The 27,140-nt window shown below is 36.4% G+C and overlaps 1 protein-coding gene across 2 annotated transcripts in view; it reads left to right on the forward strand.

Annotated features, from left to right (window-relative positions):
• Positions 1-27,140, forward strand: part of col1a2 (collagen, type I, alpha 2) — a 55,175-nt gene that overhangs the window by 11,747 nt on the left and 16,288 nt on the right. The window contains exons 9-34 of one of the 2 annotated variants that reach the window (XM_069913656.1): positions 78-131; positions 3,185-3,238; positions 3,342-3,395; positions 3,497-3,550; positions 6,784-6,828; positions 7,494-7,547; positions 7,964-8,008; positions 9,722-9,775; positions 10,416-10,514; positions 10,619-10,663; positions 10,750-10,848; positions 10,946-10,999; positions 11,106-11,213; positions 11,602-11,655; positions 11,820-11,918; positions 12,479-12,532; positions 13,811-13,909; positions 15,436-15,489; positions 17,112-17,165; positions 17,667-17,720; positions 18,932-18,985; positions 21,773-21,817; positions 21,904-22,002; positions 23,688-23,795; positions 24,569-24,622; positions 24,727-24,780. In XM_069913656.1, coding sequence (XP_069769757.1) covers positions 78-131; positions 3,185-3,238; positions 3,342-3,395; positions 3,497-3,550; positions 6,784-6,828; positions 7,494-7,547; positions 7,964-8,008; positions 9,722-9,775; positions 10,416-10,514; positions 10,619-10,663; positions 10,750-10,848; positions 10,946-10,999; positions 11,106-11,213; positions 11,602-11,655; positions 11,820-11,918; positions 12,479-12,532; positions 13,811-13,909; positions 15,436-15,489; positions 17,112-17,165; positions 17,667-17,720; positions 18,932-18,985; positions 21,773-21,817; positions 21,904-22,002; positions 23,688-23,795; positions 24,569-24,622; positions 24,727-24,780 — 1,701 coding nt within the window. Of the gene's footprint in view, positions 1-77; positions 132-3,184; positions 3,239-3,341; positions 3,396-3,496; positions 3,551-6,783; positions 6,829-7,493; positions 7,548-7,963; positions 8,009-9,721; positions 9,776-10,415; positions 10,515-10,618; positions 10,664-10,749; positions 10,849-10,945; positions 11,000-11,105; positions 11,214-11,601; positions 11,656-11,819; positions 11,919-12,478; positions 12,533-12,571; positions 12,626-13,810; positions 13,910-15,435; positions 15,490-17,111; positions 17,166-17,666; positions 17,721-18,931; positions 18,986-21,772; positions 21,818-21,903; positions 22,003-23,687; positions 23,796-24,568; positions 24,623-24,726; positions 24,781-27,140 lie in introns of both variants that reach the window. The other variant, XM_069913657.1, reaches the window with a different exon arrangement.

The raw sequence follows: 27,140 nt of genomic DNA on the forward strand, positions 1-27,140 counted from the left end.
AATTTTCCTTTAAGTTAAATGGGTTTTTTTAGTTAACATTTCATTTTGGCTTTCTTTCTATTTTTTTTATTGTCTAGGGTGCATCAGGTCCTCGTGGTCCTCAAGGTGTACCAGGCAAGCCTGGTGAAGATGTAAGTATACATTTGGATGAGGAAAATATAGATTGTGTCAACATTATTAAATTGTGATAGCTTCTCAAATGCAGCAATTTGGCTTATATTATTAAGGCATGAAAAACAAATAAATTAGGAAAATGAGCAAGAGACAACTGCACTGCCATTGACCTTTTGTTCGACAATCATCTCAGGTTTGGACCAGGGATTCAAGATTCAATTTATTATCATACTAATAAAACAATGTCCTATTACATGAAATTTCTTTTTGCCTGCTGCAAGGCAGACAGTTTTGCCACCAGCAGGAATTACTTAAGCTCCCCTTGGACTCTTACAGTCAGAATGAGAGAATCAAAAGAGAGTCTCCCCCAGAGTCACCTCCAAAGTCCATAGATTCGCCTCTAGCACTTCCACAGCCCCCGCAGCCACACAGAGTCCAGTCCAAACCGTTGGCAACCCAAGCTCCAAATCTGAACCCCGACAGAGTTAAGAATCCTTCAGCGCCCTCAGCAACTCATCTCAACCCGGTTCCGATGTCTGGTACCCCTCCAGCCAGATCGAACCAGTCTCCAGCAGCCCACAGCTCAGCGAGATTCTCCCAACAGCAGTATCCAGAAGTCCACAACCTCCATGGGTTCCTCACCTTGAGTCACCATGCACTGGTCTGTCAGCCACAGGGCCCCCTCACTGGTCCTGCCAAACAAAAAAAAAATCACAACTGATCTTCGCTTAGATCCTACTTCCCATGACATTTGATTCCCTGTAAACCAACCATTTGTCTGTCTCCACCTCGAATATTGTCAGGAACTCAGCATCTATAGATCACTGGGTTAGAAAATTCAAAGGATTTACAAACTTGTAAGAAAAATCCTCCTGATCTGTTTGAAACGAATGACTTGATTGAAACCAAAAACGCTGGTTCTATATTTCTCTTGAGAAAAAGGAATGCCTCGGTATCCACTCTGTTAAAGTCGCCCCAGATCCTGTATGTTTCAATTAAATCCATCTAAAGTCCAGCAAGGCTCAACATGTGCAACTTCCCTTTCTAAGCATCCCTATCATATTTATTTCATGGAACATTTATCAGGCTTCCTTTTTTATAAATGTATCAGATTCTCTCATTCAAAACTGAGGTGGATATAATTAGAGGGGGGAAATATTTCCAAATATCATGTTCAGTAGGTAGATTCACAATGATGTTTTGTTCTAATAAATTCCATATTTCAAAGAATTGTCTTGCTATTGCTACTTGGGCAAAAACTTTGGTGGAGTTAGGGGTCAAAATATCAGGATAGAGTAATAGCATCCCACATTGATGATGCATTTGTGTAATGGATACCCTTTTGGTCAGGACTGCATTTCTTTTTAGTGTACCGTACACAGTTTTGAGGGTTAAAAGGAGAATATAAAATACAGACAGGTCATTTATCTCCTCTTCCCTGCTCTGTCATTTAACAAGATTAAATGTAATCTTTCACTTCAATGAACAATGCAATCCTATCCTTTGTGAGGCTCTAAAACTCATGTTAAAATCATGGTTAATTGAATTAAAATTCATCATGGGTTGCATATATTTTAGCTCAAAACTATTAAAGCTAAACACAATGATAGATAAAGTTTACTGATATTGCCATTGAAAAGGCCACACAAATTTGCCAAGATTTGTCCCTTCTTCATTTGATTCTTATGTAATTAAATAAGTAATAACATAGGTGTGCAGCTATGAACAATATAACATAACATTACTAGAATGGAATACCAATCTATAATGCATACCATCAATAATTCAATCATGTCATGTTTTATTCCTATTGGAACATTTACATTAGTGAATTGTTAAATATTTAGTAGCCTTTTAAGGACTGAGCCAAAGATTCTAATAATTCATGATCTAGAATTTTTTTCTTCAAATTAACTATTATTTTTGCCATATTTGTCCGTTACTGAGAAGACTGCCATCATGTTACCTTGGCAAAGTGAACAGCTAGTTATTTTCTAACCATTTCAGCATGTAATAAGCAAAAACTATCATGAGGATTCCTTAGACTGCGACATGGTTTATCCAAGCCATTCCTTGACGTTCCCTTCATATATCATGTCCAGGGCACCTCTGCCCTTTACAGTTTTGGGCATCAAATCAAGCTCCAGGCTTTGGCATTGGAGCTATTCCTTGAAGAGACCTGAGGCCCAGCCACCAGCACACCATTATGCAGTGCCAAAAACCTTTCCCATGCTTCTAAATGTTTATAACCAATTAGATTAATTAGATTAAAAATTATGTATATTTATTTTAATGTCCAATAAAGTGACATAAAATCATTAAATTAACATTAATTTAAAAAGGATAAAAAAATCAAACTACTTGAACTTGCCATCCAGATCAGAGACCCCAGTTAAATATAGGGGTTGTACTGCATATGCAACTATGGCAAACTTAAAGCTAAACCGTGTAATCAACTCGTCAGCTAGGAACAGTGAGGGCCCAAAAATGACTCATTGCATGTGCAGTGTTGGTTTGGAAGGACATATGCACCAAAACCAACCTCTTGCCCCTTTCTGACCTCTGTAATGCAAAGTTCAGGCAAGGAGGTCAGGAAAGCACAAGGTCAGTAATTTTCTTTTGAACAATTGGAGAAGCTAAATAAGTTTTGGCCACAAGTCAACCATCTCAAAAAGAAGGGAGTAACTTGAGTTCTTTTTTACATCTCTGCAAATTAACATAGGTGATATCAGATGTGAGCTCTGAATTTGGTCTGTCCACCATTTCTTAACCCAAATATAATGGTCACTGATCTAGAAGACAACCTAGATTAAATCTACCAGATTTTGTTAAGTGATGTTATTATTCAGGCAGTTTTTACTGAAAATCCATTCATGTGATAGATATTAAATAATTTGGAAAAGCCTAGTACTTAATTGGTCTTTGTTGTTTGGTTGTAAATGTAGGAACGCAGTGCATAGCTGACATACCTAAATATTAAAATGATTATTTAATCCACCTTGCACTCTAAGTTTATGTATAATTTTTCTTTGGCATTAAATTAATCCTAAAATTCCATCTTTCTTTAAAGGGTGCAAATGGCAAATCTGGCAAACCTGGTGAACGTGGTATTGTTGGACCCCAGGTAAGTGACGTTGCTGCATGAGGTCTATCACTGTTTGACTTGAAGTCAGTAAAATATAATTCTGTAATATCTTTATTTTGTCTTTCCTCTTTCCTGTTCGTAGGGTGCTCGTGGCTTCCCAGGAACCCCTGGTCTCCCTGGCAGGAAAGGACACCGTGTGAGTTGAATGTTATATTTTTGATACTTTTTAAATCTGCAAATAATTAATGCCACTGTGTGACTAGCATTTGCTTTATAAGATTTTACATTTCTCTACAGGGTTACAATGGTCTGGATGGAATTAAGGGAGAGCCAGGTGCTGCTGGTATGAAGGTAAGACTATAGTTGTGGTTAAGTTACAGTAAATAAGTCAAAACCGAGAGAAAACTGAACATGTGCAAATTCTACATTTTATTTCTGCTGTGGAAATACTTAATTGAAATGTACATTTGAGTGGAACTAGAAAATGCCATTGTGGTCCATTCACAGGGTCCCAGTGTACAGTGCTGCAGTGAGAAATTCCCTTGTAAAGAGTTGATTGAAATCTACCCAGCCTGACCATTATTTTTACTAATAATGTTAAAAGTAGGTAGTTCAGCCACTTTTCATTCTTCACGATGATTTTTTTTTAAATATAAAAATATTTGGCACCTGTAATCCTGGGATTGTAGATGCCAAATAGATAGCTTTTCAATAGAAATTTTATCTTGCATCTTTCCAGTGCCTTCCATTACATTATTGCGAATAAATTTCTGAGGTTCAGCTTTTTGGTCGAGTTTGTGCAGCAACCAAGTACTCTATCATGTATTAGAATTCTGATTAAGTAACCACAATGTCTTACCATAAGTGATGTAACAAAATGTTCCATAAAGTCTGGAGCAATCACTGATAGTTAAAATCATTACATTAAGAGATTTTTTTAAAAACCCAACATTGTGTTCACCTTTCTGGCTTCCAAGTTAATTCAGGAATTAATGAATATTTGCTTCTCAAATGGAAACTGTACAAAATTTCTCAGCAAGACTAAAATAGTACATAAAATAATGAAAAATAATTACAAATTTAGCGTAACAGTGGTACGCCCATCATTTGAAGCTCTGTCAGACGTTTCATTATCAGAGGGTGACTAGAATATAAAAGCAAAGATGTAATGGTGAAGCTTTATAAGGCATTGGTCAGACCACTTTTGAAGTATTGTGAGCAGTTTTGCGCTGATCTAAGGAAGGATATGCTGGAGTTGGAGAGAGTGAAGAGGGTGTTTACTAAAATAATCCCAGGGATAAGAGGGTTAATGTATGAAGAGCATGAGATGTCTCAAGGTCTGTACTTGCTAGAGTTTAGAAGGATGAAACATTCCTTGTATTGAAAGGGCTGGACAGTGTGGACATAGAAAAGGTATTTCCAGTAGTGAGAGAGTCTAGGTCCAGCGGGCACAGCCTTGGAATAAAAGGGCAACTCTTTAGAACAGAGGTGAGGAGAAATGTCTTCAACCAGAATCTGTGGCAGTTGTTACCTTAGACGACTCTGCAGGCCAAGTCATCAAATAGATTTAAAGTTTAGGTTGATAGATTTTTGATTCTTAAATACTTCAAAAGTTTTGTGGAGAAGCATGGAAAATGGGTTTGAAGGGGAAAATACATCAGCCATGATTTGAATGGTGAAGTAGATTTGATGGGTCAAATGGCCTAATTCAGCTCTTAATTCATGTTCTCACACATCAAACAAATCAGAAAATAACAGCACAAACAGTAAGAAACTCTCGTTTCTTGATTACTTGCCATAGTTGCAAAGTATTTTGCTAAATGTTGTATGTACTTACAAACCATATGTGAACCACTTGATGACACCAGTGACAACTTCATTGACATGCATATTCCAATACTGAAATTAGAAGCAGATTTATCATCATCTCTTGACTCCTTCAGGAAAGCAAAGTTGTCTAGGGATTTTAAAGTTACATTGATCTACAAGACCTTCTCAAGACTTGCCTGAACACATTTTAAATAGATATCCAAGGTCAAAAAAAAACTTCTCAAGCAGACATGCCAGATGTTGTTTCTGGGCACAAATTAGATGCTAACTTAACTCAATGATATAGTTACAGAAATATCCCACAAGAGCAAAAAAAATCATGTATATAGGGTTTAATTAAACATGGTTTAATTGAACAGTGCACAGACATAACATGATTAAAGATTGTGACTGATAATAAGGATCTAACATTATCCTTCTACTGATATCTATCTTTAAGACTCTGAATTGTTTCTCAAAGCAACCTCCCAACATTCTAAATAAACTTATTTCTACTTTTGTTAGGTAAAACAAATCTATTTTTATTTCCTTTTTTTATGCCATCTGCATTTCACAACCATCTTCCCATGACAAAGGATGGGTGAGGTTAACTTTTTTGTCCCTTCTCATGTCTAATCAGAAGAAATTAAGTAAAAAAAACATGAATGATGATTGAGAACAATTATTTTGAAATCAAAACATCAATAGTGTCCAAAACCTTATTGCAAGACTCTATAGTGTTGGCCCATTGTCTGACAAAATTAATTGTGATTTTACATAATATTTAAATGGGCCATGAATTGTAATAGTAATGGATTTCAGTAATCAGATTATCATGTTTGTTAATGCATAGAATTTTTGTAAAATAGTTACACTAATAAACTTTATTTTCTGCAATAATTGCATTACTTTCCTTTAGGCAGCTGACATCATAGTTGAGACAAAACTCCTGAAGAATTTTAAAAATTGCAAGGAACCCCATGAAGTGTGTTATTATTTGCAGGTGTTCTTCACTGAAATGTTTGGCAAATACTGTTTTAGCTCATAATTATAGCAGAAAATTTAACAGCCTTTATTACGCTTATATGTTTTAGGTATTTCCGGCACACTTAAAATATTTGCTTGAATACATTTCCGGCTTGTGTTATTTTATTTTACCGTACAACATAAACATAAGGTTATTCACTTGGTGCCATTAGACTGGTTTTCAGCTTTCAATATGGTTTGGTTTGGCTAGTTCTTGTACATGGTGCTTATCATTACAGTGTGGCTTCTAGTGTATGTTAGTTCCTTGAAATATTAAATAATTTAAAAAAAAATACATCATAGCCAGCTCATAATGCAGCTTGAAATGGGCCAGCACACATTTTTCACATCTTCATATTTTGAAATTTACCACAAATTTAGGAAAATTAGGTGGTTAATTGATTCTGTAATTCTGGGTCACTAGTTTGTGTTGCCCCAGATTAACTGAGAACCAACCTGTGCAGATATTAAAGCACACATTGCTGGAATGCTGTGTTCACAGCAAATAATCCAGATGTTTCAGTCCTGAGCCTTAATTCTCCTTTTATTTCTGGTACTCATTCAAAAGTAACAGGAAATCTTGTTCACTGAAACACTGAATTAAGGTTGTTAGTTGCATTGAACAATAGGGTATTTTGTTATCAGGTAAGGTTAAAAGAAATCAGATATTTACCTTAAGATTAATTATTGCAGATTTTTATCATGAACAGTAGATATTAAAATTCATATGGCTCTCATTTTTTTTCCAGGGTGAAACTGGCAACCCAGGAAACAATGGTAGCCCTGGACTGGTGGTATGTATTGCCTGTTCGAAATGGAGGACTGGTTTTACTTATTTCATGAATAATTAATTTAGATAGCTTTGTAAATCATGTTTGATTTGGTCACATCCTGCCTTTGCCTTCCTGCGCTTCCCAGCCAAGCTTTCTGCAGCCCAACAGAACCAGTTGTCCTTGCGCCTCTCTGCTGTCACTAAGCTGTGACAGGGAGAGGTCCGTGAATACAGTCAAACAGGAGCTCCAACCCTGGTTAATCGGATATCTAAAAATGAATATATTTTAAATGTTTTAAAATAAGTATTCACTTGTACCTCAAAGTTCAAGAAATTAATTGAAAGATCAGGTAAAATAAATAAGCCACCTACTTGTGTGTGCTGATATTTCCAATCATGGTTGGAATGAACTTGCATTGCATACGTCAGCCATGACCAGCAGAATATTGAGGGTCTGGATGTAAAGTGTTTCTAGTCCATCTGCAGAATAGAGGGTCAGATGTACTGACACCTGATCTATCACTGCCGTCTGCATTTGATGTTTCAATACTAGTCATGGAAATCAGGGTATTGCCAGCAGTTCTTTGTGGAACTGGTGACTAAAGGTAAGTACCTTTGGGGCCAAGGTAACTTCTGTTTAAATAAACTGCCTACAAGAAAATCTCATGATTCCACTTTTGCAAACAGGGTCTCCGTGGTCTGACAGGTGAGAGAGGCCGCGTTGGATCTGCAGGCGCAGTTGTGAGTTTTCAGTTTCTGTACCTCTTTCAGTGTTGTTTATTAATTCTCTTGGTGTGGGCCCTTATTCATGTGGAGGTAGGCAAGATGGCAAGGTGTGTTGGGCAATCATCCCATCCTCCCGCTTTTCCAAATATGAATTGTAAATATGACTTGATGTATATTTTGGCTGTGCCAAACTCTCTTAATAGTTTTTGTTTAAAATTAGTATGACACTAATAAATTAGATCCTTAATTTGATTTTAACAGCATCAGTAATGTATAAATTTGCTTATTTGTAATGTTGTTATAATATTCCATTTTGTATTTTATGGACAAATCTATATCCACATACTTTTTTCATTATTACTTTCATGGCAATAGTGTGCATTAGCAGGTTTTGGTATGTTTCTTAATGAACATTTTGTGATCCATTGAAGGGTGCCCGAGGCAGTGATGGAATGCCAGGACCAGTCGGCCCTGCTGTAAGTATACTACATGTATAGAGCGTTGAGAGATATAACATGGAAATAGGCCTTTTAGTTCACTAAGCCCACATGACCATCAACAACCCATTTACACTAATCATGCATTAATTCTATTTCTTCTGCTCCCCACATTTCCCAGTTGTAGAATCAACTGCCCCAATTCTACCACTCACTTGCACACAGTGGCCAATTGACCAACCAATTCACATAGGTTTAGTATGTAGGAGGAATCTGGAGCACACAGAGGGAATCCACACAGTCACAGGGAGAAAGTTCAAACTCCATACAGAGAGCATCACAGATCAGTATTGAACCTGGGTCTCTGGCATTATGAAGCAAAAGTTCTACTAGCTGCACCTTTAAGCAATCCCTGTCTGCATAATGCTTAATGCATGATAATATATCTTCAATTTGAAAATTATGAAACTATTGTGAATTTTAACTGTCCAAGTGGGGAGCCATACTCCCTGGGAGTTTGGATGGGAAAATCTAGCTTGTGATATTCCATCATGTTTCCACAATAACTGTTGTGAGAGGAGCCTTCTTAATTGGAAAAGGACTGTAGAATTATTCATATACTGCCCATGTGCCCACAAAAATAATAGGATTAGCTTTTGATCTCCAGCCCTAAATGTTTGTGGTGGCCTCACCGTCTTTTGTACTTGCCTCTCACACATTGGGTCTTTGGTTTTCTAAAGAATCATATGTAGGGAAATAAATGAAACTTTCTGCTATTGACAAATAGGTTTAGACCTTGCATCCAAAGCTATATTTATCTTGGGTGGCACAGTTAACGTAAAAAGAAGTGGCCACCATACTGACTCTTGCAGTACACAACTTGTAATTAGTAACCAACCAGAAGGGTTAGCACAGTTAGAGTAATGGCTAGTGCACTGGGACCAAGGTTTGAATCCCATGCTGTAAGGAGTTTGTACATTCTCGTCATGCCTGTGTAGGTTTTTCCTGGGTGTTCTGGTTTCCAACCTCTATTCAAAACATACTGGGGGTTGTAGGTTACTTGGATGCAATTGGACAGCACAGGCTCATGAGCCAAAGGGACCTGTTACTGTGCTGTATGTCTAAATTTTTTATAATTAAATTTTTAAAAATCTTCCCCTTTTGAATCAAGGCCACATACTATACGTTAGAAATTAAGTTAAAGTCACAAGCGGGCAAATGCTATAACCTGGAGCAAAAGACAAACTGCTAGAGGAATGCAATGGGTCAAGCAAGATTTTGGAGGGAAAACAAGGTTCTGATGCAGGGTGTTGAGCTAAAATGCAACTATCCTGTTCACTCCACAGATGATGCTGCCTGACTGACTGAGTTCCTCCAGTGACTTTTTCTTTATATTGCATATTAATGTTGGTTAGTTGCTACACATGATGAACCTAAAAGTATGATGTGGAATGATTTTAGCTTATAAACAACTTCCACCAAAAATATATTCATCATAATCTACTAACTTATCTGTGATTATAAGATGGGAGTGAAGAGATACTGATTGTGGAATTCTATCTCTCCAAGTGCTTACATTTGTTCGGAGTCACTAACTTTGAGTGAATTTAACTATTTTCTTAATTCAATAGTTTTTAGCAGAATTAATGAAAAAAATGCCAGGAAGATAAATGAGAAATAAGGAGTCATTTAGTGAATTGTGTTTACAAAATGATCACAAGCTAAGTCTTATGTAATCTGGTTGCTTTATAGGGCCCCATTGGTGCAACTGGTCCTCCAGGTTTCCCAGGCAGTCCTGGTCTCAAGGTAAGTTAACGGTTTATCATGTCACAAAGAGTGAATACTGGGTGATATCATTGAAAAGTGTGATTACACATAATTTATTATATGCATGATATTTTATCCTTTATATCAATGCATTAAAAACCATGAGTGTGCTTTATTTACAAATCATTTGTTCTTCAGTATTTTGCATTTTAAAATTTCTTAAAGTCAATCATGGTTTGGATTCATAATTAATTCAAATAATTCTCAATAAATTGCAGTAATTGATTTTAAAGCTTGAAGATAAATTTGTACAGCCCCAACATGTTGTATAAACATTATATTTGGTACATTCAATATTTAAGGTAATAAATTTTAAGTACCAGGTCATATATTTATTAGATGAAACAAACTGCAGTTTTCATACTATTGAACTACAATTTTGGAGTTTTGATTTTTAAAAAAAACCATAATTATATCATGCATATTGTAAGAAAAAATGTCATTCGTTAAGCAAAATCAGTGGGCAATGTTCTGTGATAGATCATGCATTCGATGGAGAGGCTATATATTAGATTATGTCATATACAGCAGATGCAGTATCAATAACTTTGTGGCAAGTTGATCAAAACAATCTACCTGTGATTACAACCTGACTTTCTTTTATTTCTGCCTTACAAAGGGTGAGGTTGGGTCGGTCGGTCCTCGTGGTGCATCTGGTGCTCAGGGGTCTAGAGGTGAACCTGGTGCTATAGGTCCTGTTGGCGCTGTGGGTCTTCCTGTAAGTACTGTGATAAGTATACCTTCATTAAATGTTGAGATATGATTTGATTCAAATGAAATTATTTCTCTTTACATATTCATTATTTTTGTTATAAATCCTAGGGCTCTGCAGGTTCTAATGGTCTCACTGGATCAAAGGGTTCAATGGTAGGTAACATTTGGCAGTCATCAGTAGTATCTATTCATTTGTTTTTCCTATTACTAAAGATTTGCCTTGTTTTTATTTTACATAGGGTGCTCCAGGTATTGCAGGTGCTCCTGGCTTCCCCGGAGCACGTGGTCTGATTGGTCCTGGAGGTGCAATCGGTCCTGCTGGTCTTAGAGGGCTCCCTGTAAGTAAAGTATAAATATCTTACAGTAATGCAATTACCATAACTATTTCATAACAATGAAAAGAAATAGATGCATTTGTATAATCCATTTTCTTAGGGTGATCCTGGCGTACCTGGTATCAAGGGTGAGACTGGTTCCAAAGGCGAGTCTGTAAGTCTGTCTGATGTTCTTGTTTAAGTTTAGTGGCCATTACCTTCTGCAATTTTAAATGTCTATTGACTATCACTCACGTCTGCAATTCCTGTTGCAAAATCAGGGTGAAGCTGGACCCGCAGGGGCCTTTGGTCCATCTGGTGAACAAGGCAGACAGGGTCCACGTGGTGAAGTTGGTCTTCAGGGACTTCCAGGAATTCCTGGTGCAAGGGTAAAGTTGACTTTAAACTTTAAAAACTGCATAACATTCAAATTTTCAGTTTTACATGCTAAATGAACAACAATTGATTATTTACTTATCAGGTTTACAACTATTTCATGATCGAGATGACCTTGTATCTTTTGTTTGCAACATTGATGCCTTAGTAAAATATTTCTGACCTATTGCATCCAATATTTGAATACAATAGATTATTTTAATTTTTAATTCTTCAGGAGTTATTTTATGAAATTACAAAGGGTGATTGTGTGACAATCACATACACATAGAATGAGCATCTCCAATGCCAGTCTGCAACATGTAAACCAATATAACTAAGGTAAATGGGAAAAGAATAATTCTGCATTTCACTTTTGCAATCTTTTTCTTTTATTTGCAGGGTTCCCCTGGTAACCGTGGTATCCCAGGTCGTGATGGAGCCGCTGGTGCCATGGTAATTTTTTTCTTTATGAATGTTAGCAAATCAAATAAAATGAGCAATGTCAACTGTGTTTCTTTACAATAATGCTTCCATTTTATTAAATAATTACTGGTAGATTGGTACATTTACAAGAGGGATTCAGAATGATTTTGCCCTCCTTTTGATATCATTTCTAGGGTGCAGCTGGCAGACGTGGTGAAACTGGTCCTACTGGTGTCAAAGGGCCTCCTGGTGACATGGGGCGTCCTGGTGAAAGTGGTATGCCTGGTGCACGGGTGAGCAACTACAGTATGGAAATGATGAGCTAAAAGATTTGCACAAGAATATTTTTTCTTTTACTTATGTACTTTTCTATTTTGTTTATGTACTTTTAATCTTCATTTAACGTTCAAAACTGAAAACAACATACCACTGATCCTTGCATTGTAGTTTATATTACATTTTTGATAGCATTTTAGTAGAAGCTTCCAGAATTATGCATAAATAATATAATAATACTGTATCAATTGAAATGTACAATATAATTTAGACATTTTAGCTGATGTTGCAATTTATTTTTGCACAACTATAATGTATAAATGAATAGTCACCAATTTTGCATGTTTCATCTTTGGAACAGGTATCCAATTGTATTTTACTTTTTTCTTTCCTGCATTGTCTCAGGAACAGTCTGTTTCTATAATTCTATAAATTGTCTTCATTCTAAGATAAAATTAACACAAGATTTTTATAGATTGTTAAAACTGATTAGATAAATTCAATGAAAATCTCTAAAATAATACATCCTCATTGTATGCATGATAAAAATCATTTTTGCTTTCCTCACTATTTGTAGGGTCATATGGGACCACCTGGTAGAACTGGTGTTATGGGAAATCAAGGTGTTCCAGTAAGTTTTCTCACCTTACAGTGATGTGTTATTTTTCAGGGTCTCGTAGGTAGTACTGGCAATATAGGTGCTCCAGGCAAATCAGGTCCTGCTGTAAGTTGGTTTTAGGTTTTCTGCTCCCCATTCTTGACAGCTGATTCAATCTAATAGGTTTGACTAAAGCATGGCAAGTTGCATGGGAATATTACATTAGAATTATTCCCAAACATTTAGAAAATAATTTGGCATTAACTATTAGGTTTTGCTAACTATTAAAGTAACATTTTTTAAAATATAATTTGAATAATGTAGTAATTTAATTTTGGTGCAGTAACTGCAAACTGTGCCATTTAGTTCTACTAACAATTACTTATTTATGATGCAATAACATTGCATACTCATTATTACTTAACAAACAGCTATGTCCTTGAAACGATTTAATTGGTAACGGTGTGTTCAGCACAAAAGTTGCTATTCATAATTAATAACAAATTAAAATATATCTATTACATCAACACCTACCTTAAACATGAAGAACCCATATGCAAATCATATACATAAAGTAAATATTTGACAATTAATATGATATTGTGAAATTGTAGATGATCACACAAAATAGTTAGTATAATACAGCAATAAGTATTAAAGACTCCAGAAGAACAAATTTCAAATATAACTTTTGCTAAACAAAAGACAACAATCACCTGGTTGAAAGTGTATTGCCATTTTACCTTTTGTAGGCATCCATGTGGGCATATTTTAAGCATTATATTGGATCCTAATTTTGCATTGAGCACAAGGAATTCCAAGCCATAACAAGTTCCAGTTCCTATCACCCATCTCATGTCAACTGCAGCTGTTTAATTTGATTTAGTTGCAATGCTCTTACATATACCTGAACTAAATCCCACTATTTCAGTCCAATATGTAGACAAATAGGTTAAAATAGATCCTGCTGGCATTTATATAGCTTTAAAAGCAGTAACACTGAATAATTAATTTATAGCATCCTCAATTGACTTTCATATTTCATTGTCTGAATTGTTTTATTACAATATGTGATTTGACTCTTAAAATACTAAAGCCTACTAATGTTTTAAGTCTATGCATTTTACTTGATGCTACAATATCAACTACTATGTAATTACAAATGAATAACAAATGCAAAGAATTTATTCAAATATATTTGCATTTAGCAATAACATGCATGGAAGTGAAACTGTAAACATGCATTTGCAAGAAAGATCCACAGTAACTTGTGAAGAGCAATATTTCATTGTCTAAGATCATATATTTTAGGGCCCATCTGGTGAAGAAGGTCGTGCTGGTCCCCCTGGTCCAACTGGCCCAAGAGGTCAAGTCGGTATGATGGGCTTCCCTGGTCCAAAAGGGTCCACTGTAAGTAATTTAATTATATATTTATCAGCAACTGGATACTAAATGTCAAATGTGTTATTGTTAAGGTTATCTGAATGGTCTTTACAATTAATTGATCTACTTTTTTAAACTTTCCAAATCAAGATTATTTCAATATCCTTTTTAAATTATTTTTATTAACATCATTGTAATATTTCCTGAATATAAACAAGATATTTTACTTCCAATATCTATTTATCTATCCATATGTGTGTGTGTGTGTGTGTATATACATATGTATGTGTGTGTGTGTGTGTGTGTATATATACGTATGTGTGTGTGTGTGTGTGTATATATACATATGTATGTGTGTGTGTGTATATATACATATGTATGTGTGTGTGTGTATATATACATATGTATGTGTGTGTGTGTATATATACATATGTATGTGTGTGTGTATGTATATATACATATGTGTGTGTGTATGTATATATATATGTGTGTGTGTATGTATATATATATGTGTGTGTGTATGTATATATATATATGTGTGTGTATGTATATATATGTGTGTGTGTATGTATATATATATGTATATATGTGTGTGTGTATGTATATATATATGTATATATATGTATGTGTATGTATATATATATATGTGTATGTGTGTGTGTGTGTATATATATATATATATATATATTCAATGTTACCTTGATGCACTAAAGATTTATTTATTTAGATGATTAATAAGAAATGAGTATTTCTACTCTTCCGCACCTGAAGGCATTGATATTAGTCATTAGGTTTATCCATCAGATGTTAGCTATTTTGTTTGAACTAAAAGATGGATAGTGCTAGCTATTTGCATTTATGTAATAAAAATGAGAGTGTAGATCCAAATACTCGTGCTGACTATATATATGTGTGTATATATAATATGCACCATATTTGATGGCATAAAAGACCCCTTTTTTCCCTTAAAAAAAAAAATCACTCCAAAAAGCCACCCTGATCTTGTATGTGAAGGTGACATTTTGGGGAGTATTGTATTGCCACCAGGTACTGGTATCAAGGATGAGGAATCCCCCGCTGTCTTCCCCAGTATTGTTGCCAGGACCTGGTATCACAGTGGGAGGGTTCCCCCTAGGGCCTGGGGTGCCACTTGGGGGGTCTTTAATGCCATAGAGTGTGGTATACATGTATTTACATACATGTGAATGGGCATCTAAATGTGTGTGCATGTATCTCTGTATAATATGCATGCACTATCTGTACCATATGTTGTTTTGTGCTTTGCTGGTTAACTTCATGTTGATCAGTGTCTAGTATGGCTTTTAAACCTCACTCTAGCATGGTGATCCCACTTCAGTTCAATTATTGAAGCGTTATACGTGAAAGCAATTTCAGATCTTCACCTTCTCTGTAACTATCAATTATATAGAAATTAAGCTGCAAGTTTTAATTCATCTTGTTAATCAAGTTAAATAGTTAATTAGAATAATGCCTAAAAGTTCACTTTTCAAAAGCCAAAGTTTAATTTAAAAACTCTTTGCTGTATTTCTCAGGGGCAATCTGGTAAACCTGGTGATAGAGGAGCTGTTGGTCCTGCTGGCCCAAGGGTAAGTCTAACATGATAAATACTTTGAGTTTCAATCCACTGGTTAGTTCATGCACTGTATAAGTTCAACAAATGCATGATTACCCACAAATGTCACTGTCTCTGTTTATTTCAGAATCAGAATTTATTGTCATGAACAAGTCATAAAATTTGTCGTTTTAAATTGTGTTGCAATTTTGTGCAATTCAAGGATTAAAAACTACTGTTTTGATATTATCTGGAGCACACATCTATTTTTTTTCTCTAATGCTTATCAGTCCATATGAAAGCAGAAGATTAACACATTTAAAATAAATGACCTAATTTCACTATTAAAATAGGACGGGGTGATTGCTCAGAAGTGGTGACTGAGACCATTTCTAGTGACTTTCACCCTTTAGAGTTTGATATAATTTGATAATTTCACAAAATACTCAAAAAATTAATGTTTGCCTTTAAAAAGAATGTAATCACATGTAGATGCAAATGTTGAAGCACACTGACTTCCATAAAAAAAAAATTAAAATGAACTGTTAAAGTGGGACAAAAAGGAACTTCAGACAAATAGATCAGGATTTAAAGGAGCTATTTCATGACATACTTCAGCTTACTTTCATATTTTCCCATAAATGTGAATAATGCCTTAGAGGGAATGGGTGGAATTTCACCCTGAAGTTGGAGTTGATGTGGCAATGGCTGCCTATATCACAGTCAACAGGCCCACATTATTTTCAGGTTTACACCTCTGAAATTTACTGAAAGCTCCTGAGTAAAATGGTCACAGAATGCCTGTTTCATTTTGGAGGAAATCACTTGCTTTCATAAGGTGTGACCTGCAAAACAAAAGGTCCGATCCTCCAAGCTTCATAAAAACTTCAGAACCAAATTCAATTACAGGTCCTTCCATGCAGATAAGTTAAGCATCTTAAACCCTGGCATGGCTTGGACCAATGTGTGTGAGACGTAGCCCACCCAGCTCTTATTTAACATTGCAATCAGCCTCCTATATCGCTAATTTATATATTTAAATAAACTTTCTTGCTTTGGAGAAGGCATGCAAGAGAATATTGAATTAGGGAAGTCGATTGGTATCCAGTGTAATTTTGTGCAGTCCTTCAAGGCTTCCTGCTTGTAAATGCAGAAGCAATGGCTAGTGTTTGAAAATTGCTGGCAAAGTTGCCAAAACAAAAATGAATGAATATAAATGCACACATCTCCATCACTAGAGAAGCACATTGATTAATTATGTCTCAAGTAAAATCAATCATAAAATAAAATAAACGAGAGATTGCAGATACCATAAAACTGCTGAGTTCCTCCTGCATTTTGTTTGTTCTTTCAGGTCAGGCATCATCGGCAATACAAGACAACAGGTAGTCAACAGTTCGGCCCAAAATATTGACTATCTATTGCTTTCTATGGGTGCTGCCTGACTTGCAGAGTTCCTCCAACATTTTGTGTGTTGGTCCAGAAACACAAAGATCTCTGAGAACAACAATGACAAAATTAATTTTACCTGTTCCTTCTGACGTTTATACAACAGTATTAAACAGAACCTTGACAATCAATAAGGAGTGACAATATGGAATGTTCATTGATATAATAGAACTCACAGAATGTTTCTCTGGTCAAATTATACTTCAGGGTGCACCTGGCAAAGATGGTGAGGCTGGAGCCCAAGGTCTTACTGGTGCTGTGGTAAGTAAATCATTAAAAAAAACTGGTCTTGATTTTAGGCACAAATTAGGGATTTATAGTTAAGCCTTAAAATCATGTTGCATGAAAATTAATTATGAATGCTAAACATGATCATTCAGAATTATTTTTCTTCACTTCCCAGCAGTTTTAACAAGTTAAAAAATAATTAATTTAAGTCAAGAATGGAATTAAGGATTAAGTTCAATATTTATTTATTAAAATGAATTAATGTTAATATTTTCACATTGTTAAATATCTTTTAGAATTCCAGTTACAATCAAAAGAATATTGATGATCATGGGTTGGGTTCATTTTATATATGTTAAATTTATATTGTATGAAATGATCATCAGTATTAATTGTTGTGTTTTAATCATTACAACTTATTACAGAATCAAGTTATACATGTTCCTTGACTACCAGAACAAATCTGACAATCTAGATAGAGTTAATACTCAATAATTTGGTCATCCGAATAATTTGAATGTTGTTACTCCTCAGGGTCCCGTTGGTGCAAGAGGTGAACCGGGCCCTTCTGGAAGTGCTGGATTCCAGGTTTGTTTCTGAAATTGTATTCCTTTTCATGAATAAGGGGAAATGTATCATTTTATTCTCAAACATACTTTCAATGGGTAAAATGATCTTCTAAAAACATTAATATATTTTAATGAAAATAAATGTGAAATGAACAGGTTTACCTCATTGCACGAGTAGCAGACATGTTAACGTATGTGTGCCAATAGAATATGACATACATTTTGTTCAGCAATTAAAGCAATAATATTTGATTTATTTTTCTATTTTTTGCTTTTCTGAATGCTTAAAGTTAATAATGTCAATTATAGAAGCAGATTTTCACTTTGAAAATTATGAAACAGAATGTTCCATACATGTAGATAAACCAGTGCCAAGTTTGAGCCTACTCAGCTAGTTACAGGTTGTAGCCAATTTGTTAACTCTTCTAACTATCTGGTGTCCATTTCAAATCCATTAATCACATTTTAGTTCTACCACAAAGCAATAGGCGCTTACCTCATTAAATAAAGCAGATATATTCTTAATTTATGCCAATCATTTGTTGAAATTGTTCTCAATGATAATAAGTATTGCTCTCAAGTATTTTCTAAATGTTAAATATTGCTGAAAGGTGATTGGTTACAAAGATGAAAGATATCAAAGTTAATTAGCACCCATGATAACCCATTTCCATGCTAACATATCTGTCCATGGTCTCATGTCCTATCTATGTCCAATTATCACCTTTTGTCTGTTGACCTGTGGTCCTCTCCTTGCTCTTTCTTCCCTTTTCCCAAACCTTTTTATTCAGGCACCTGCTTGCTTTTCACTCATACATTGAAGGCCTCAGGCCGAAACGTTGGTTGTATATCTTTACCTCCTGTGGAATCTGTGAGACCTGTTGAGTTTCTTCAGCATTCTTCTGATTTTGCTACAATCTCAGTGTTTGCAGTGCTTGCTTAGTGGTATTATCATGCATTACCATCCAAATGCTCAATTTCCTCTTTATTTAGTTACTTGTTGCACCGATAGGATTACATAAGGGATGGATCTATATAACTCACATTGTTATCTTTAGCAATATTTAGTGCAGCTATTGAGAGATCTGACATGAGGTGATTTTCCATATTTTATTCTTAAAAGTCAGTTAAAATATTATAAATGTAGATTACTGAAAAGGAGCATATCTGTCAACTTCACATAACCTTATCCACATCAAATATCATTGTCCATTTTTTTTGCCACTGTAGGGTCTCCCAGGTCCTTCTGGTGCAGTTGGAGAACTTGGTAAAATGGGTGACAAGGTAAGGAAATAATTAACCAGTAATTTATGAAATGCATTTATAAAAAGCAAAATGTAAGAAATAACTATGGCCTGACAAGATATTCCTTCAGACCTTGAGGGAGGCTAATGTAGAAATTACAGGCATTCTCAAAGAAATATTTAAAATGTCCTTGGCCAAGGGTGAGGTGCTGGAGGCTTAGATGGTATCTTGCATTGTTCTGTTGTTTTAAAAAAGGCTCCAAAAGTAACCCTGGAAATGATAGGCTGGTGAGTCTGATGTCAGAAGTAGGAAAATTATTAGACAATGTTTTGAGAAATCAGATATACAGCTATTTGGACAGCCAAGGGCTGATTAAGGATAGTCATTGTAGCTGTGTGTGTGGTAGATCATGTTTAATGTATCTAATAGAGTTTTTTGAGGAGACTACCCGAAAAGTTGATGAAGGAAAGGCTGTGGTTGTTGTCGACATGGACTTTAGTAAGGCCTTTGACAAGGTCCCACATGGGAGGATGGTCAGGAAGGCTTAGACGCTATAAGTGTTCATGGTGAGGTCATAAACTGGATTCAACGATGTCTGGATGGGAAAGCCAGAGAGTAGTGGTGGATGATTGTTTCTCAAACTGGAGGCTTGTGACTAGTGCTGTGCCTCAAGGATGGGTGCTAGGACCATTGTTGTCTACATCAATGATCTGGATGATGATGTGGTTAATGGGATCAACAAGTTTGCAGATGACACTAAGATTGGAAATATATTGGACAAGGTTGCAGAGGGATCTAGACTAGCTGAAAAATGGCAGATAAAATTTAATGCAGACAAGTGTGAGGTCTTGCATTTTGGAAGGACTAACCAAGAAAGGACATACACGGTAAATGTTAGGGTACCGAGGTGTGCGGTAGAACAGAGGGAATACAGATACATAATTCCCTGACAGTGGCATCAGAGGTGTATAGGTTTGTAAAGGGAACATTTGGCATATTGAACTTCATAAATCAAAGTATGGAGTATAGGAGTTGGGATGCTATGGTAAAGTTGTATAGGGGGATCTTTTTCACTCAGAGAGCAGTAGGAGTGTGGAATAAGCTGCCATCTAATGTGGTAAATGCAGGCTCATTCTTAAGTTTTAAAAATGGATAGATACATGTTTGGGAGAGATCTGAAGGGTGAAGATCAGTGGGACTAACAGTGTGATGTTTCAGCACAGACTAGTAGGGATGAATGGCCTGTTTTCTGTGCTGTAGTGTTCTATGGTTAAGACAATGGTGAGGCCAAATTTGGAGTATGGTGTGCAGTTTTGGTCACCTAACTACAGGAAAGATATCAATAAGATAGAAAGAAGAGAAGATTTACAAGTATGTTTCCTGTTTCCAGAACTGAGTTACAGGGAAAGGTTAAACAAGTTAGGAGTTTATTCCCTGGAGCATAGAAGAATGAGGGGAGATTTGATGGAGGTATTTAAAATTATGAGGGGGATAGACAGGTAGGTAGGTTTTTTCCACTTGAGGGTAAGTGAGATACAAACTAGAGGACATAAGTTAAGAATGAAAGGGGAAAGGTTTCTTCTTTCTTTGGATTGGCTTCGCGGACGAAGATTTATGGAGGGGGTAAAAAGTCCACGTCAGCTGCAGGCTCGTTTGTGGCTGACAAGTCCGATGCGGGACAGGCAGACACGATTGCAGCGGTTGCAGGGGAAAATTGGTTGGTTGGGGTTGGGTGTTGGGTTTTTCCTCCTTTGCCTTTTGTCAGTGAGGTAGGCTCTGCGGTCTTCTTCAAAGGAGGTTGCTGCCCGCCAAACTGTGGTTTAGGGGGGAACATTCAGGGGAACTTCTTTACACAGAGAGTGGTGGGAGTGTGGAATAAGATCTCAGCTGAAGTAATGAATGTGGGCTCAATTTTAACATTTAAGGAGAATTTGAACAGGTACATTATTGGGAATGGTATGGAGGGCTATTGGCTGGGTGTATGTCAGTGGGACTAGGCAAAAAAAAAGTTCGGCACAGACTAGAAGGGCCGAAGAGGCCTGTTTTTGTGATGTTCTACGAACATGAATAAATTGAAAAAGGGTGAAAATTATCCAGCTCATGCACTTTGATAATATTGTAAAATATACTGATCAAATATGTTAGATTTCCTGGGCAGCTTTTCTTAAAATATTATAAGTAGGTTCCCTACAGATTTGTGCATTTGGCTCCAATAATCATAGTTGTGTAGCCATAGTAATTTTTAAGCAGCCTCCAGCAGAATAGTGCACAAAATTCTAATTGAGTCAAGGTCAGCAGGAACAGCTCATGAATTTGATTTTGAGCTCACTAATATTATAAACACATGCAAAAATATTGAGAACAAAATGTATCCTATTTTATATAATAATTGAGCTAAATTAGCAAATAATGCATCAATTTTTTTATGTTCATCTTTTATCACTGATTTGCAGTTCAAGTACTGTTCAAATTAAATTGTTGAAAATAGAGTTTTCTTCTTCGCAGCCCATTTAATGAGACAGATTAGAATCTGTGTAATTTTCAGTTGCTTTGATGACAATAGACTATATGGTCAGCTTGATTACAATTGCAACACTGAAAATTAAAATCTACCGCATGTCCACAACATTCACGCTAAAGACAAAAACAGCTTATTTTATCATTCATCACTTTTGGGGGTATGGTTTCCTTATTTCATAAATTCATACTGCTTAAATCAATCTAAGAGGAAATGGGAGCCAGCACTGTAATTGACAGATTTATCAAATGTTTTTTTTCCATGTAATGTTAAAACATCATACTTATCCTCTTCTCATTTCATAACAGGGTATCCGAGGTGATCCCGGTGCACAAGGCACTTCTGGTGCAAGAGTAAGTTTCTTCTGTGTTTTAAGCTTTGAGTTTGCTTCATATCATAAGATCAAGATTAAAGCACATACTTGTATTTCCCTCTTTAGGGTGATCGAGGTCTCCCAGGTCCTCGAGGTGCTGCTGGTCCTCAAGGTCTGAGTGGGGCTCGTGGTCCCCCTGGTTCCCCTGGAACTGATGGTGGAAAGGTATGTTGATAAAAAGCAATTCCAGTGCTGTCTACCTTTAATTGCAGTTTTTTCCCCCAGTCTCATGCAAACATTGAATATATAAATTGTGTATTACTGGTATAAATCATGTCCCCAAAATCAACTGGCCCCCAAAATGAAGACTGACAGCATCACTCATGCCTCACTCTCACTTTTGTTTAAGGGTTATTACACCCCTCTCACTAAACTGCATTCCCAACATAGCTGCTCAATCATTATGAAGTCAAGTTCCATCCCGTGAGTACGTAACTTAACACCTTTCATTTCAAGAAAAGTTGGAATCCATGCTTTTTGCATAGGAATCGTGCCCACAATTAATTTTAGCATTTTCTCAGAAAAGTGTTGCTTCACTTTTTTTTATTGACTTGCTTTAAAATAATTGAAATTCTTGTCATGGATGCAACAAGGGGAAAATATTCACATCCTTACATTTTACTGGCCTTTACTAGCTAGATTTATGGACAAATTCTGGCACAGTCACGATTTCTACACATGCTAGCCCAAATACAACATTCCAAACCACTCATGGTTCTTTAGCCATGCATTTACAATTAAGTTCTGTCGTGAAGTACAAAATTGCACCAATTATGTCTGCTCAGGGATCTTGCTCCAATAATTCAATGGGGGGAGGGGGTTCTTCAAGGGAATAAGCAAAGTACTTGTATTTTAGGTCCTTTTAATTGCTTCAATTGAATTGATATCCTTTTTCTTAACATTTATCTTTTCACTATTTTTAAATGTTTAAATAATGTTGCAATTTATGGGGTCACAGAGGGTAACACAGCAATGGAAACAGACCCTGCAGTCCACTGAGTTGACCATTTACATTCTCCCCATTCTATTCTCCCCAGTCCCCATCAACTCCATCCTGACCCTACCACTCACTTGCACAATAGTGATATTTTATAGTGGCCAGTTAACCTATCAGCCCACATGAAAAGTGGGAGGAAACCAGAGGACCTGAGGGAAACCTAGAGAAAATGTACAAACTACACACAGGCATCACTGAAGATCATGAATGAGGCTGGGTCACAAGGGCTGCAAGGGAAACTGCTCTCACACTGTGTCGTGGTGCCAACCTACTGATTAATCATTTTTCTGAATGATTTTAACTTTTAATTTTAATTTGTTTATTTAATGCTAATGTAATTTTTTTTAAATAGGCTATTTTTAACAGTTATGTTTTTGAATGTTCTTAATGACTGAAACATGGATAGCTTTGACAGCAGTCAAGTCCATGCACATCTCAACTGCTTGTAAATGTTTTATTTTGCAGTTTTGCTACTGATCTTCCCCTCCACTCTCGGTACAGTTGATTTGATTTCTGTGCAGAGGGCATGACCTACTGTTAAGTCTGGAGTTAGTTTCTTCCAGCAAATTCACACAAAAAAATTGGCCAAATGCATGTGCAGACTTGATCATAAGATCATTGGTGTCTGCAAAATTCTTGCACATATTTCAGTCTTCCATGTCAAAATTGCATTAGTATTTGTCTGAGTTGATTGTACTGACTTGACCAATTTTCAATTGCCATGAATGCACACCTTTTAATGTGAAAACTCAGTCCTACTTTACAATTCAAATTTCTTGGGAGAAGAAACAAGTGGATTGTAGTGATTCGAGTACAAAATATTAAGTAACTGATCAACCTTGTTCCTTATTAGGGTGAAGCTGGTGTTTCTGGTCCTGCTGGTCACCCAGGCCCTCAAGGTGGTCAAGGTATGCCAGGTGAGAGAGGTGGTTCTGGGAGTCCTGGCATAAAGGGTGAAAAGGTAATTTCTTTTCCATATAATGATGATTTTTCTTCAAGTTTTATAATCTTCATAAATTTCTCCATTTGTGCCTGGCTAAGTGTATATCTTGAGGAGTCATTAGAATGCACTGTGTGCCATTTACTAATCTGAATTAAAGCTATTGAAACTCCCATTTTCTATGTTAATTGAGGCTCTGATAGCTCAGTGGTTAGAGCACTGGTCTTTTGAACCAGAGGTCACAAGTTTGTTCCTCGTTGGGACCTCATTTTTGTGAGGGGCACCTGATAAAGTGACAACTCTCTGTCTTCCTTACGGTAGACAAAATTAAAGAATTTCATGTATGTTATATTCTAAGTGTAACATACATGAAAATAATGAAACCTTTACCTTTATATTGATGCTTTATAATACTGAGTCATCCTACGAGTTAGTGTTACCAAATTCTTGTGGTAGCACAATTTGCACACCTCTGAAATTCCATTGCATTGACTTCAAAAGGGGTGCATTCCAGAGACAGAACGCAAAATGTTGCTGCTTCAGTGCAGCACTACAGAGATGAAGGTCTATAGCAAAATAAATTTCTATCATTTGTTTTCCTTTAACAGTTTAAAAGTGAGGTGTAAATTAGAACAAGTGTAGCTCATGGCCAATTAATATTCTTCAGGACTGTACAAAGTATTATCAGTCTTGCACATAAAGCCTAAAAGAATTGAGAGATGTTAAGATGCAATAGTATTCCTATTTCTATACAATCCTATATTCACTCTAACTTGTCCTGCATGTCTTTGTAGGGTGACGTTGGCTCCCCTGGTCCACAAGGAAACCCTGGCATGGATGGCCCACGGGTTTGTATCTTTGCATTAAATTAGTCTGTTTTACTTTTAATACAATTCCATTGGAAAATACATACCAATGAAATGCATGGCTTAATATTTCTCTTATTTTCCAGGGTGCTCCTGGTTCTGCTGGTGCACCTGGTCCAGCTGGCCCTCCTGGTGACAGGGTAAGATTCTGAAAACTTGCATTAATCATTTCTTGTCATCTTTATGGTAATAGCTTCTCTTCACCATTTCTCATACAACTTTGCAATCCAGACTATGATCAATCATCCCATGAAAAACATAAATTTAACTTGGGAAACTGCCCTTCATTTTCTGAGATTTTTTTAAATGCTCAGAAAAAAATTTGCTCTATGCAATAAATGGAGAATAAAATAAGAGATAAGGAGAACATGGAGTCATTGGAGTGCTTCTCCACAAACTCCTGCAACAAGTAGAACAGATTAATAAAGTGATGAAGATGGTCTTAACAGACACTTGTCCAAATCTGTCAAGGTTTAGAATATAAAAATATGGAGACAATGCTAGAACTATAAAAAACACTAATTCTGCCACAAGAGTACTCTATATAGTTTTGGTCAACATATTAGGGGTAGAACAAAGAAAGTTAATGTGGGTGGTGCTACTGCATCACAGTTCAGGGACCTTGGGTACTGCCTTGTGGTATGCTTAAGTTCCCATTGTAATTTCATGCATTTCCTCAAGTGCAGTAGATGAGATGGTAGGTTAATTAACAAAGTTAACTCTTTAACACAGCAAAAGAACCAAAGGGGTGGGGATGGGGGGGGTTGATCTGAGAGAAACAAGCTGCAGGGAAAATGGGAATGGGACTCCTGGGAAAGCTCTGCTTAAGCCAGCATTTTCACAATGGGCGGAATGGCCTCCTTCTCTGATGTACTAATTAAGTTGCTAGGGTCAGATAATGTTAATTATGAGTAAAACTGGCCTAGACAGGGAGATGTAACTGAAATCAAATTATGAAATTTCGAGGCTGATGGACAATTGTAAAATTTCTCTACAGGGTGACGAGAAGAGTCAAAAATATAGATTTGATTTACCAAATAAAATAATTGGACAATATTTGAAGAAAATATTTTTCACCCAGAGTAGAGGGGGATTGAAAACTACTGCCTGATAGTGTACAATAAAATTTATAAGAAATGGTTCACATCAAGGGTTGCAAACCTTAGCCCCATTTACATTTGCATCCCACTAAATCGGCCATACAATGTCCCGGGATAGGAATGGCTTTTATGATGTTCACACTTGACCACTCTTAACTGTGTTCACACTTGCAAGGAGCCATCCCTGGGGTTAGGACTGTTCTACCTTCTACTGGTGATGTCATGACACATTGAGTGATTGTGGACCTGCCTAATCCTGATCAATGTATTATGATTTTGTATTTGAACAAAATTAATCATGCCTAATTATAACTTGAGTTTTGTGTACAGCACAGTATGAGCCCTTCAGCCCATGTTGTTGATGTGCCGACCTATATAAACTTTTGAGGGACCATAGGAAAGTGCTAACAATAAATAGCAATAGCAGACAATTTTTTTTAAAGTGTGGGAAAGTTGATAATAGCTTACAATTTATTAAAGACCATGGGAAAGTTGGTAGCGCTATCGTGCACAAGATATAAATACAGTGGGGGAAAAAGTGATAGCAGACCTGCCCTCCCAGAATGCTATGTGCCAGAGAAAGGGCTGTATGCACAGCTCCATGCATGAAACACTCATGGAGGGTTTCTCTGCTGCACGGCATTCTGGGAAGTCAGGTCCACCATCACTTTTTCCCACTGTCTTTATAAATTGTGTGCTATAGGGTTACCAACTTTCCCATGCTGTTTAAAAATTGGCCAATTGCTATTTATATCCTCTCTTCCTCTCCCACTGCGACTTTCCCATGGCAAAGTTTATACCTTCATTTTAATCTTTTCTTCCTTCACCTTCCTGCAAAAACTTGGGTCATTTCTATCCCAGTATGGAGTTGCCCATTCTATTCATGCCTGATTGCAATGTCAGTGCCTGCAGATACCAGGAATTGTACTAGGGGTCGAGGCAGTATATCCCCGGCGTGAGATGATGTCATCTCATTAATTCTTGGGACCACTTGCAAGTGTGAAAGTGGCTTTTGAAAGTTGCCACCTCAGAGATCTAAATCAATAAATATGTTCAGAACTGAGGATACATATTTTTATTCTTCAGTAAATTAAGAATTATATGTAACCCAAAGGAAAATGAAGACCACAATCAGATTGCCAAGGTTCTTATGTAATGGTGCAGTATTTTTCATGTCCTTGCATTATGAATTAAGAGTTGAAAAGAAGTAATAACCAAAGAAATTTGACAGAGCAGCATGAACACGGTGGCTTCCTTCTGTGTCATAATTTTCTATGAATGTTAAACTGATCGTTCTTCTGTAACAGGCAACATAAGTATTGCTCCAGCACCTCATCGGACCACTCTGGCACTTCATCGGGCCACTTTGGGGCCACTCCGGCACCTCATGGCCACCCACC

This window comes from Narcine bancroftii, chromosome 1, assembly GCF_036971445.1.
Source record: "Narcine bancroftii isolate sNarBan1 chromosome 1, sNarBan1.hap1, whole genome shotgun sequence".
NCBI classification, from domain to species: domain Eukaryota; kingdom Metazoa; phylum Chordata; class Chondrichthyes; order Torpediniformes; family Narcinidae; genus Narcine; species Narcine bancroftii.